This window comes from Corvus brachyrhynchos, unplaced genomic scaffold (assembly GCF_000691975.1).
Source record: "Corvus brachyrhynchos isolate BGI_N302 unplaced genomic scaffold, ASM69197v1 scaffold68, whole genome shotgun sequence".
NCBI lineage: Eukaryota > Metazoa > Chordata > Aves > Passeriformes > Corvidae > Corvus > Corvus brachyrhynchos.
The window spans coordinates 3,515,331-3,527,638 of NW_008240039.1; the positions used below are offsets into that span (position 1 = coordinate 3,515,331).

At 55.1% G+C, this 12,308-nt stretch overlaps 2 protein-coding genes across 4 annotated transcripts in view; one reads left to right on the plus strand and one right to left on the minus strand.

Annotated features, from left to right (window-relative positions):
- The first annotated feature begins 290 nt into the window (after positions 1-290).
- LOC103622329 (tumor protein p73) lies at positions 291-6,783 on the plus strand. Of its 2 annotated transcripts, XM_017744045.1 has the most exons (10): positions 291-563; positions 685-800; positions 1,286-1,395; positions 1,732-1,874; positions 2,197-2,285; positions 2,574-2,698; positions 3,104-3,258; positions 3,366-3,498; positions 4,218-4,311; positions 5,840-6,783. In XM_017744045.1, the coding sequence occupies exons 1-10, from the start codon at positions 359-361 to the stop codon at positions 5,936-5,938; spliced, it is 1,269 nt and encodes a 422-aa protein (XP_017599534.1). In that variant the 5' UTR covers positions 291-358; the 3' UTR covers positions 5,939-6,783. The 2 variants fall into 2 exon arrangements, with proteins under 2 accessions (XP_017599534.1, XP_017599535.1); XM_017744046.1 differs by lacking the exon at positions 4,218-4,311 and having other exon boundaries at positions 296-563; positions 5,840-5,935.
- A 2,088-nt stretch (positions 6,784-8,871) lies between these two features.
- Positions 8,872-12,308, minus strand: part of LOC108449077 (inositol 2-dehydrogenase-like) — an 8,829-nt gene continuing 5,392 nt past the window's right edge. For both annotated transcript variants that reach the window (XM_017744047.1, XM_017744048.1), the window contains exons 6-9: positions 11,846-11,953; positions 10,836-10,954; positions 9,908-10,064; positions 8,872-9,454 (exon numbers count right to left, since the gene is read on the minus strand). In XM_017744047.1, coding sequence (XP_017599536.1) covers positions 9,306-9,454; positions 9,908-10,064; positions 10,836-10,954; positions 11,846-11,953 — 533 coding nt within the window. In that variant the 3' untranslated portion in view covers positions 8,872-9,305. The remainder of the gene's footprint in view (positions 9,455-9,907; positions 10,065-10,835; positions 10,955-11,845; positions 11,954-12,308) is intronic.

Here is a 12,308-nt window from a genome sequence, read left to right on the forward strand (position 1 = left end):
GCCCTTGGTCAGGAGCCATGTGTGAGAGCAGATTTGGGAATGTTTTCAAAACGGGCTGAGCGATGCACGAACGAGGGCTTTGCTGATTTTCAGTGAGATTCCCTCTGCCTCAGTGCAGCGGTGACCCAGCTCTGCCAGAGCCCTTGCCCATCTGGGAAACCCTTCCCAGCCCCAGGAGGTGGCTGTATCTGGTTTATGTGGAAAGCAGATACCACATAGTGTGGGTGAAATGGTCAGATTTCAGTATTTCCAGGGGAAAGGGAAGAGAAGGAACCCTGCCTTTATACCAGAGCAGCAGAGGAAGCTGAGGGTGGCCAGGGGAGCACCCTCCACCCCACCAGTGATGCTCACCTGAGGGATGTCTCCTCTTTCCCAGTACTCCCCGCTGCTGAAGAAGCTCTACTGTCAGATCGCCAAGACATGCCCCATCCAGATCAAGGTGTCCACCTCGCCGCCCCCGGGCACCATCATCCGGGCCATGCCCGTCTACAAGAAGGCAGAGCACGTCACCGAGGTGGTGAAGCGCTGCCCCAACCATGAGCTCGGCCGCGACTTCAACGACGGTGAGGGCTCCGAGCTGCCCGCATGGCCTGGGGGGCCGTGTGTCCCTCGTGTCACAGCCCTCGTGTGCGCAGGGTGAGCCCCCCGGGCAGCCACAGCTCTAACTGGAGGTTTGCCTTGCAGGCCAGTCAGCCCCTGCCAGCCACCTGATCCGGGTGGAAGGCAACAACCTGTCCCAGTACGTGGATGACCCGGTGACGGGACGGCAGAGCGTGATGGTGCCCTACGAGCCCCCGCAGGTACCCGGCTGCTCGCGGCGGGGGGAGGGACCGGCTGCTGCCTCCATGGTTTGGGTTGCTTGGCACGGGGCAAAGGGTCCAAGTGTCCCCCTTGCCCTGGCACATCTTAGACCACTCACTGCTCGCCCCTGGCAGCGGTGGCAGCTACACTCCAGCACCTGCAGCTCCCCGCCCTGTGAAGCATCCCAGAGCAGCCTGGTCTTGGGAAGTGGGGTGTAATGGGATACCCCCTCCAGCCCTGCCCTGGGTGCCCCCACAGTCCTGGTTCAGTCCCCTCTTTCCAGCCGGGACCATCCCCACACCATCGCTGGCGTTCCCCTGCTCATCCTGCCAAGGCACCAGCCCTGTGCCAGAGGGTCCAGCCCTGATTCCTCCCCCCCCGGGGGTCCCAGCCTGCCACCCCTCCTCTTCTTCACTCCCCGGGGGTCCCAGCCTGCCTCCCCCCATCACTTCCCGCTCAGCACCTGCTCTCCCCTCTCGGGCAGGTGGGGACCGAGTTCACCACCATCCTGTACAACTTCATGTGCAACAGCAGCTGCGTGGGAGGGATGAACAGGAGGCCCATCCTCATCATCATCACCCTGGAGACGAGAGAGTGAGTGGCTGTGGGAGCAGGGATGGGCATCCCTCCCACCGCGGGAGGGCTGGGGAAGGAACCCTGCCCTGCAGGGAGCACCCCCAGGGAACGGGATGGGGCAGCCCCAGCTCGCTGCATGGGAATGCTCCCTTCTGCCAGCTTGGAAAAGGGCTGGCACGGAGGGACCAGGGACCCAGCCCAGCAGCTGGAGCCTTCCTCTGCCCCATGCGCGCCTCTTCCCCAGGAGCCAGCTGCTGAGGGGCTCTGCTGCTCCCTGGTCTGGTTTCTGCCTGGGCTGAGTCCCAGCGCCCTTCCCGAGGGGCAGCAGGGCCGCTGATTGCTCTGCTCTCCCAGCGGCCAGGTCCTGGGGAGGAGATCCTTCGAGGGGCGGATCTGTGCCTGTCCCGGCAGGGGCCGGGAAGCCGACGAGGATCATTTCCGAGAGCAGCAAGCCCTGAACGAGAGCGCGGCCAAGAACGGCAACGCCAACAAGCGCAGTGAGTCCCCTGACAGGGGGCGGGGGGCTCAGGGCACCCAAAGTCCCTGCACTCCCGAAGTTTGGGCTCAAATCCACACTCAGGGGTGATGCTTTGACCTTTCCCCACTAAATCTCACACATCGGACCCCCTTGCAGAGCCCAAAGATGCCTGTGCACAGCTCCCGCGGCCAGATACATTTATTCATTATTGACAATAACAAAGGGACGCTCCCATGCCAGGCCGCAAGGGAATGGTTTCAGCATCCTGCACGGCTTGAGGTGCTCCCTGCCATGTCCTGTCTCCCAGGACTCCACCAATTCTCTTCCCTTCTCCTTTCCAGCGTTCAAGCAGAGTCCCCAGGGCATCCCAGCGCTGGGCACCGGCATTAAGAAACGGAGGCACGGGGAGGAGGAGATGTACTACGTGCCCGTAAGTGTGGCTGAGCTGCAACAGGGTCAGAACTCGGCTTGGGACAGCGCTGGCACCGTCCCCTCTGCCAGAAGCATCTTGGGGAAGAGATGTCGGGCAGGTTGGGGCTGCACGGGCTCCTGTAGGACAGCAGGGGCCTTGAATAGGAGCAAAAGCATGCACGGGTGCACATGTCCAAGGGATTCCTGCATCCCGAGCAGTCCCTGGCCACAGTGACAGCCTGTGGAAAAAGGGAGCATAAGGTGGGATGGGAGTAAAGCAAAGTCCTGGTCTTGTTCCCTCCTCCAGGTGCGAGGCCGGGAGAACTTTGAGATCCTGATGAAGATAAAGGAGAGCCTGGAGCTGGTGGACCTGGTCCCGCAGCAGCTGGTGGATTCCTACAGGCAGCAGCAGCAGCAGCTCCTGCAGAGGCAGTGAGTCCTGCCACAGCCCCCGAGACCTCCAAAGTCCCTGAAACCCTCACAGCCAGAGACCCTCACAGTCCCTGAGACCCCCAAAGTCCCTGACACCCCCCACAGTCCCTGAGACTCCCCCAGTCCCCCAGGCCCCTGCGGCCCCTTGAGACACCCATGGTCCTTGAGACCTCTCCTGTCACTGAGACCACCCACAGTCCCTAAGATCCCCACAGTTACTGAGACCCCCACAGTCCCCCCAGAGCCCTGCAGCCCCTTGAGACCCCCGCAGCTCCTTGAGACCCCCACAGCCCCTGAGCACCCTTGGCAGGGAGGTCTCATGGGCTGGAGTGGAGCTCCAGACCAGAGCAGGGCAGCTCCATCCCACCCATCCCAGTCTGACCAGCGTGTTCCCTCCCGGAACAGGAGCCAGCTGCAGACACCTTCCTCCTACGGCCCTGTCCTTTCCCCCATGAATAAAGTCCACGGCGGAGGAATCAACAAGCTGCCCTCTGTGAACCAGCTGGTGGGGCAGCCTGCCCAGCACAGCTCCGGCTCTGCACCCAGCCTGGGCCCCATGGGTACGTCCTCCATCGCCAGGCCGGGCACGGGGCTCTCCCTGCCCAGGCAGTGCAGGGTTATCAGGTCTGGGTGGTATCTAAGGGGTGCATTTGTTGCCACTGCCCAGGACCCGGAATGCTGAACAGCCACCCCATGCAGCCCAACGGAGAAATGAACGGGGGCCACTCGTCCCAGTCCATGGTGTCCGGGTCACACTGCACCCCCCCGCCACCCTACAACCCCGACCCCAGCCTCGTCAGGTAAGGAAGGTGCCCGGTGCCCTGTCTGTCTTGTCCTCTGCTCCTTGCTGTGTCCCTCGCTCTAACCTTCCCATCTGTCTGGCAACTGGTCAACTGGCCACTGGCCCCAACTGAGAAATCACTGCTCCGCAATCACAGACTGTTCCTCTCACCTCAGCCACCAAAGCCCAGCTACTGACCAGTCAGAAACCCCCACTGCCCTCATGCAGCTCCCTGGGAATCCACCCCGATCAATCAGAAATTAAGTACATCCAAACGAGGGTCTTGCCCTACATGTCCACTGGCATGTAGCTTCGTGAGCTTCCCCCTTCCCCTTCCGTCCAGCAACACCTGGAAATGGGTCCATGTGGCTTATTTTCATCAGGAATGCATTAACAGCTCTGCAGATTTTTAAAGTTTTGGCCTTTAAAAAGACCATGGATGTTTTCACAGACCCTGGGCCAGCATCTGCATAGGGCAGAACCCGGGGCAAGCCCTGATCCCCCTCCCCAGTAGCTGGAGCTCCCTCGTATTATGAATTCCTGAGCCAAAATCTCAGACAATCAGGAGAAAAACATCTGTAGTTTAAGGAATGAACATAACCCCACACTTGGCTTTGACCTTAGTGGCAGTGGAGTTCTCCACGTCCCCCACCTGACACGGTCTGTCCCACAGAGATGGGACACAGCTGTTGTTCATGAGAACTTAATGCCACTTTATTTTCCAAACTTTCTCTGCAGTTTTTTAACAGGATTGGGGTGTCCAAACTGCATCGACTATTTCACCTCACAAGGGTTACAGAATATTTACCACCTGCAGAACCTATCCATAGAGGTAAATGCTTTGGGGAGATCTGTTCTTACCACTTGTTTCCAGCAGCTGTTGGTCTGAAAAGCAAAACCAAAACTGTTTTGGAGGAAGGGAAACCTGTGCCCCAACCCCTCACACAGAACATGTGCTCCCAGGATTGATGCCTCTCATTCCTGCCCCCTTGGTGGTCCTTCAGAGGTAGCGATAGCTCAGGCCTTGGTAGAAACCACAACCAGTCTCAGCTGCTTCCTCCAGACTCTCAGAAACAGCAGAGATCAAAGATCCCAGGGTCCCAGCTCAGGGAGATTTTCCACCTAACACAGAGAACACAGCTGAGGTGCTCAGAGGGACACCCCAAATCCCACTGAGCCAGCAGGGACACCCCACTGCAGTTCAGGGAGGTTTAACCTGGTCTCACCTCTTCCCCTGCTAATCTTTAAGATGAAAGAGGCTGAAATAAAGGAGTTGAGCCCAGGGCATTTTTATTAATGGAAGCTTGGAATGAAATAGCCCAGGTCAGGTAAAAGCTGTCAGAAAAAGCATGGAAGGGATGCTGGAAGTACCTGTGTGTGTCTAGAGCATCAGCCTCTGCTGCTGCCACACTGCTGGTATCAGGGGTGGCACCTGAGCCAGGGCTTCCCCAGCCCATCAGGGGAACAAGAAAAAGGAAAACAAAAAAAAATCCTGAACCCTTTGAGCCGTGGCAAGCCCTGTAAATCCTGGAGTTGGTGTTTTTGCTGAGACAGAGCTCCTGCCCAACCCCATTTTGCCCCAGGCAGGCGTAGCAGTGTCTCTACCTGGCAGCTACAACATCCTGCAGGAGAGATGATGATTTGTCACTGGTGGCTGGGGCCAGTTGTGTAACCTGAGCCTGGTTTTGGACCATTTGCTGAACTAACTCTGTGACCGTCTGTCAGCTGTCCAAGAAAATGTTTAGGAATGGCCAAAACCTGTGTCAGGGCAGAGCTGTGTGTCTGAGTCGGCGTTTGTAGCTACTAATTGCGTACTCGCTGTCTGCTCCAGTTAACGCTCCCGTGAGTCTCTGTGGCATTAACATGGATCCCCGGCAGCTCCCTGCTGTGCTGGTCTCTGTGCTGGCACAGCTCCCCTGTCTGAGGTCACCCACCTCTCCTGGCTTTGCGAGAGCCGCTGTCACCCACATCTCAGTGCTCGAGGCAGGTGCCATTCCAGCCTCCCGGGCCAGGACCAGAGCAGAAGCAGTCCCAAGTGCACAGGCACAAGGATGCTCCACACGCTGCTCTGCCACCTGTGTCCAAGGGGAACGTTCCCTTCCTTCCCTCCCACATCTGTTTGATATGAACCCCTGCCAAAACAACAACAAAAAGTCTCCAACCTGCAAAGCTGCAGTGGAGTAGCTGGGTTACAAACGAGAAATAACCCAGGGGGTGATGGACCCATGGCCATGGTGGGAGGTCCGTTGGGCATCATGCCCATGTGTCCCCCCAAAAGCACGACCTGGGGGTCCAGGGCTCGCTCCTGCTGGTACAATCACTCCTCTGGCGGCCATGCCTCAGCGGTGCTGTCCTTGCAGGATCTCGGAGCACTGAAGATCCCGGAGCAGTACCGGATGATTATCTGGCGGGGCCTGCAGGAGCTCAAACAGAGCCACGACTACGGGGCCAGCGGGTGATGGAGGCCGTGCACTTCCGCGTGCGCCACACCATCACCATCCCCAACCGCGGCGCGGCCGACGACTGGGCCGACTTCGGCTTCGACCTCCCGGACTGCAAATCCCGCAAACAGTCCATAAAGGAGGAGTTCACGGAGGGAGAGATCAACTGAGGGGCTCCAGAGGTGTGAGACACCAGGGGGGTGACAAACTCCCCCCCCTTGAAATGTATTTGCAGCCTTGCGCACCTGGAGAAGTTTAATTTTGTTATCCAGGGGAACTGCAGGCCCTGAGCCAGGCAGGAGGCGCCTGCCCTGAGGAGGAAACTGGAGGTGAGGAGGAGGAAGAAAAGGAGGAGGGCAGCCGAGCCAGCTCAGCAACCAGAGCAGGATTTCTGCCTGCCCGTGACACGGGGGGCACGGGCCGGTTTGTGTTTTCCTGGAGCGTCCCTGCCTCCAGCAGTGTAAGGATGGCACGTTCTTCTCATCCCTGCTCATCGTCCGTGTTCTCCGTGGTGTCCCAAACTGAGAGGGCTTTGTCACTGCGACACGGACTCAGCCCTGACCTGTGCAGGCATCGCCAGGGTCTGGTGTGAAGCCACATCCTGCTTTTCCATGGACTGCCAAAAGCACCCCTTCCCTCAGCCCTCTGTAGAGCCAGAAAGAACCTGTTTGTCCGTTCCCAATGTGTTCTTGTACTTAAAGGTTGGTGTATATAAACAGAATGTACATACAGTAAACTCATTGTGCTGTAAGGAGAGAGAAAGATTTATTTTCATGTAAGCTATAAAAATTGATACTGACTCCTGAGACACTGCAGTGTCAAGTAAATTAATTTCATGTTGTAGCATGTAAACATGCAGCGAATCCTGTCTCCAGCCTTATCTATTCAAAACTCAGTTTTTTTCCTCCTCTGAATCTCTTGCATGCAGTTGTGGAGGAGGGGGAAAGCCAGTGATTGTCCTGGGAGGTCAGAGGTCTGGATAATCCCTCCCTGCTCCCTTGGAGAGTTTTGTTGACAGGTCAGACCTGACAAGCTGGAATGCCATGGTGTAAATTCCATCTCTTTGGAGCATGGCATGGACTGGGTGACCAGTTCTGTTCTGTTCCTGGTCACTTTTCCCAGCTGTAATTTCTTTGTTGATTCAGACAGGGAAAAAAGCCTTCACAGAAAGCAAGGACATGAACAGGTGTGTTCCCTGCCTTAATGTTCATTCCCTTCACATTTGGGAAGGCAATGTCCCACAACAGGTCTTGGAAAAGCACTGGAAGTCACAGGAGCTTCTGCTGTGGAAGGGAGGGCAGGCAGGGAGTTGCTGCATCTGTCCCCTCAGCCCTGGTCACTCAAGATTTTGGGCAGCCTGAGGGAACCTGCACAGAGATGGTGCCACCCAGCACATCCCCACTGCTGCACCCTCCCTCTGGAGGCCTCCAAAGGCAGCCCTGCACCTTCATCCCATCACCCCCAGGCTGGGGAAGGGGCTGGATACCCTTCCCAAAGCCCTGGACCCTCTAAGCAAGAGCAGAAGAACAGCTTAAGTCCCACCAGGGCTCACCTGAGATGCAGCTTCTCCTGCAGGCAGGCAGTGGCAGGCAGAGAGTTCCCTCTCCAGGGGGGACAGGAGTGTGACCACTGGACGTGCTGCACCCACAGCCTTGGGCCCCGGACCCTGCTCCAAGGCCCTGTCTGGGTGTCCCACAGCAGCTCCAAGCCTGCAGCACCCAGAGGTGACCTCTTGTCCCTCCTCTCCCTCGAGTGCTGGTGAGCCGAAGGTGCAGTCACCATCCCTGAGGCCATCCCACCCCTCACACCACCGGGATTGGGAACCTGACTCCTTTGGGGTTGGGAACTCCCCAGGCGTGGCTGACAGTGAACCTGTGGCCCCAGGAAACAGCTCAGGAAAGCACTTTAATGCTTTAAAGCTTTTGCACCAACCACTCGCATTTCCAGCGCTCCCGGGGCTGTTCCCAGCAGTATTCATGGATCACTGGCAGGAATTACATTTTTTGTAAGCTTATCTTTGGAAATGTGTTATTTTTATAGATGTGGTTTTGTTTTAGATGTTTTGGGTTTTTTTTTTTTTTTTTGTAACACAATAAAAGCACATGTGGGAATTGCTGCATCTGGCAATTAAAACTGGACAGAAAGTGCCCTCCTAACCCAGAGTAAACCTTCACCTGTAGGACCTCAGAGGGCCTGAAGCTGCTGAAACCAAAAAGGAACCCACCAGTGAGTACTAAACTGCTACAGTGAGTACAGAGAGGCAAAAGACAGCTTCTGGATACATAAAACTCTTTTTTTTCCCTCAATAAATGGCTAAAAAATAGCGAATGAAATGTAGAACAAGCATTAAGAGCTTGAAAAATTACAGTTAAAAACAATTTCCCAAAGAGAACACAAATGTCACCACTATTTCTAGTTTTAGGAGTATATATTCCATAGGTAGGAATTGGAAATTGATTGAACTAAAGGTTCTTGCAAGAAGTTTATGAACTAACACCCTGAAATGGAAGAAGGCAAGAATGTTGTTGTAATTCAATAAAAATACAATAAAAAAAGCTTTCAAAAGATCTTGAAAACGGGCATGTGACAGCCAGACAGGCACCGTCAGAGCCACACACCTGCAGAGAGCTCCACGCATGACAAAGGTCCAAAGCTCCTGTCAGAGCCACCGACTGGCCTGTGGCTCTGCCTTCTGCTGGGGTCGGTGTCCCAAACAGGATCATGGAATCCTAGACTGGCTTGGGTCAGAAGGAACCTTAAAGCTCATCCAGTTCCACCCCCTGCCATGGGCAGGGACACCTTCCACTGTCCCAGGTTGCTCCAAGCCCTGTCCAACCTGGCCTTGGTCACTTCCAGGGATGGAACAACCAGGGTTTCTCTGGGAAATCCATTCCAGCCCCTCACCACCCTCAAAGGGAAGAATTTCTTCCATATATCCAATCCAAACATGCTCACAGACCAGATGCTCCTGTATTTTTTTAAGCATTATGTCACACTGGGAAGGCAACTTGCTTGTGACTTCTCCTCCAGGCAGGCAGTGGCTGTTCCCTCTCCAAGGGGAGACTTCTCCCTCATCCCAGCTTTTGGTGGTCCTACACCACCCTGCCTGGCCCAAGGAGCATTTCACTCTTCTCCTGGGAAAACAGAGCTCCGTGGCCAGCAGCACTCTCCAGGAGGAAAAGCCACCTGGACGAAACCACATGGAATGTCTTGCAGGCTCTGGCTGACATGGTGGGAATCCTGCACCGCCCCAGCACCGAGTGCTCCGGGTTCACAAGTGCCTCTGTCTGCTGGGCATTCCCAGTGAGAACATCAAAACCTCCATCCAGGCCTACGTTGAGGCCACTAGGTGGGAATTCCTCCCCGTGTCCCAACTGAGGGGTTGTCACACGACCTCGGCCTTGACTCTGGCCGGATCCATGGCACCGCTGCGCAAGTCCACGGCAGATCCCTTCCTCCAGGACTGCTCGGCCGCTGCAGCGACCCGGATTGTCCAGAGGAGCTGCTCCTTGGTGACCACGGGGGGCTCCTGGCCTGTGGGACAAGACCGAAATGCTGCATGGAACCCACGGTCCCCTGTGAGCACAGATCCCACCACAGCAGCTCCCGGCGCTGTGGATTTAAAACCCTTCAGCCCCCTCCTCCTGCCCTGTCAGTGCAGCCACGACAACTGAAATACTGGGGAACAAAAATCTCTTGGACTAGACCCTTTTTAAGGTCTCTCCCTACCCAACCCCGTCCATGATTCTGTGATTTTTATCCCTTCTGGGCAGCTAGGACTCTGGCTGAGGATCTCTTGGCTGTCACAAACAGCTGCTTTCATCACAAAGGACACTGAGGTCCAAGGCAATTTCCCCTCCCAACTCTCACTTCTTCCAAGCACATAGTTTCAGATCATCATCCCACCCATCTCCATGACCTGACAGTGCATATCCCAACAAAGCCAATCCAAAGCAACACCAGCCATCAATTTAAGCCTTGTCCCACCTTTCAAGGTTCTCAGGAAGTGCCGTAAGAGCTCCCTGTGTGCATCTCTGTAGCGCTCAGCTTGGGTTTGGGGACAGATGGACACAGAAGTCCCGTGCTCTGTGATGCCCAGGGGGTTCTGGTTGTCCACCCTTAACGTCCCTTGAGACCCGTGAACCTGAGGGAAGGAGCAAAACAGGGAAGAAAGAACATTTTTAAGTTACCACACTTTTGATCTCACACACGTGGCCAGGTTAGAAAAGCCCTGGTGTGTAAAACCAAGACAAAAGTAGGTTCTGAAATGAGGAGTCCCACCTGCCCCAGCCCTGGGATGGCTCAGACACGACAGAAACACCAGGGATGTGCTTTAGTACAGTGTGATACCACCCGTGTGATACCTCACCTGAGCAAAGCCCCTTTTCTAAGTGTTTAACACGAATTCCTCCCCAAGACCAGCCCCCACAGCTGTAATTATTCACAACTGTAGGCATTTACACTTTTCTTCCCCTTTAATATGCTGAACTCCTGCCACACAGCTGAAACCACCCTGGAAAGGACAAAGGAAATCTGCACAATTTCAGCCTTGGGAGGGCTGACACCAGCTCCTGCTCAGCTACGATTCATGCAGCTCCTAACACCACAGAAAGCATGGAACAGAGGGAAAATTTGGGTGAGAAAAGAGAAAGTGGATCATAGATTGAAAAAGGACAAGAAGCCACTGCTGCTGAGGCAACAGCCCAACAACCAGAGGTGGCACTCAGAGCTCTGCTCTGGGTGACAAGGTGGGGATTGGTCACAGGTTGGATTCGATGATCCTGGAGGTCTTTTCTAACCTCAGTGATTCTGTCTTAGAGGGGTTTTGGGAAACGTGCTGCAGGCACACTCAGAGGGGAAAACTTGTGCTGGGCTGTGGAGTCAAAACAGACTGGACTGAGCATCAGGACCCCACCTCCAGCCGCTGGTCACAGCTCCTGGTGCAGTGCTGGCTGACATCCAGAGTGACAATGGCTCCGCTGGGGAACTTCATGCTGATGGCGACCGTGTCCACGTCCCTCAGGCAGCCCATGTCTGGGGACAAAACAGGCCTGGCTCACCCCAGGAACAGCACACCAGCACATTCCACAGCTACAAACTGCTCTTCTTCCTTCAGGAGGTGATACTGGCTTTGTAACACCTTCCCACAGGACGCACTGGTGACAGCACTCCAGCTGCTTTCACCAGCATTCCTGGCGAACGCGGGCAGCTCTGCAGGAACACACAGCCCCAGGCCCAACTCCACCTTCCCAGCCTGCAGCTCTCCCTAACGAGGGCATTCACCTCTGCTTCCAGGATCAGGCAACGTCCAGCACATTGCAGAGGGTATAGAACCCTCCTGGAGGGCTCGTTTGCTGCTTTTCAGTGCTGTGCCACGGAGGAGAGCATTGCATCCTGCCCCTCCTCACCCCAGCCAGCCAAGCTTGGCAGCTGCTGCAATTACCTTAATTAAAACTCTGCATTTCCATTTCAAAAATGGCAGCTTCCATCTTTTATGGATCGTTTAAATGAGTGTGGTAACCCAGAGCGTGCCTGTCAGCCCGACACGACCCAGAGCAAACACACAGCTTTGTGCTGGGATCCACAGGGAAGGGCCAGAAAAAGCAGAGAATGAACATTTCATTGACATTCTTGTGAGCTCAGAGCTTTGCTCAGTGTTTTCTGCACTCTGCTTCCACACCTGGTGTCCTGCAGAGTAACGTTCAATGATAACTCCACAGCAACTGCTTCACATCAGCAGGACATTACCACATTCAGGCATCCTCGCCAAATACCCCCAAGGAACCTGTTTCACCAGCCTGTTTTTACAACTGCTCCATGATGGAACAATGCTCATGGCTACCATGCTCTCATTCTCTCTTTCTTCCCAATTTTACCACTGAGGTCCAGAGCTACCCAATAAACCATCAAAAGGCTCACTCCTACCTGCACAGAAGGCATGGCCCAGGGAAAATATTGTATCTGGCACACTCTCTCCCAACAACAAACTGATAATATCTATGTCATGCACGGCAGCGTTGTAAAAAATTCCACCTGGAAGAACCAAAACTGCGAGTTAAGGTCTCCACATTGAAACCCACAGTCAATGTACATTTCTGAATTGCAACAGAGACGGTATAAAAAGCCCCCACAGTGAAGGAACTAATACTAAAAGGACAAAAAAAAAATGCACAGCAATGAAGTTTGGTAAAGAAAACACTCCTTAAAAAAGCCCCATGGATCTTAAGGCTACACAAACTCAGGGGAATTCCCACAGAACACACAGCAAGAGACATTTCCAGGCTGGGTTAGACAGGGCTTGGAGCAACCTAGCCTGGTGGAAGGTGTCTCTGCCCATTGCAGCAGGTGGAACAGATGAGCTTTCAGGTCCTTTCCCACCCCAGTGTCT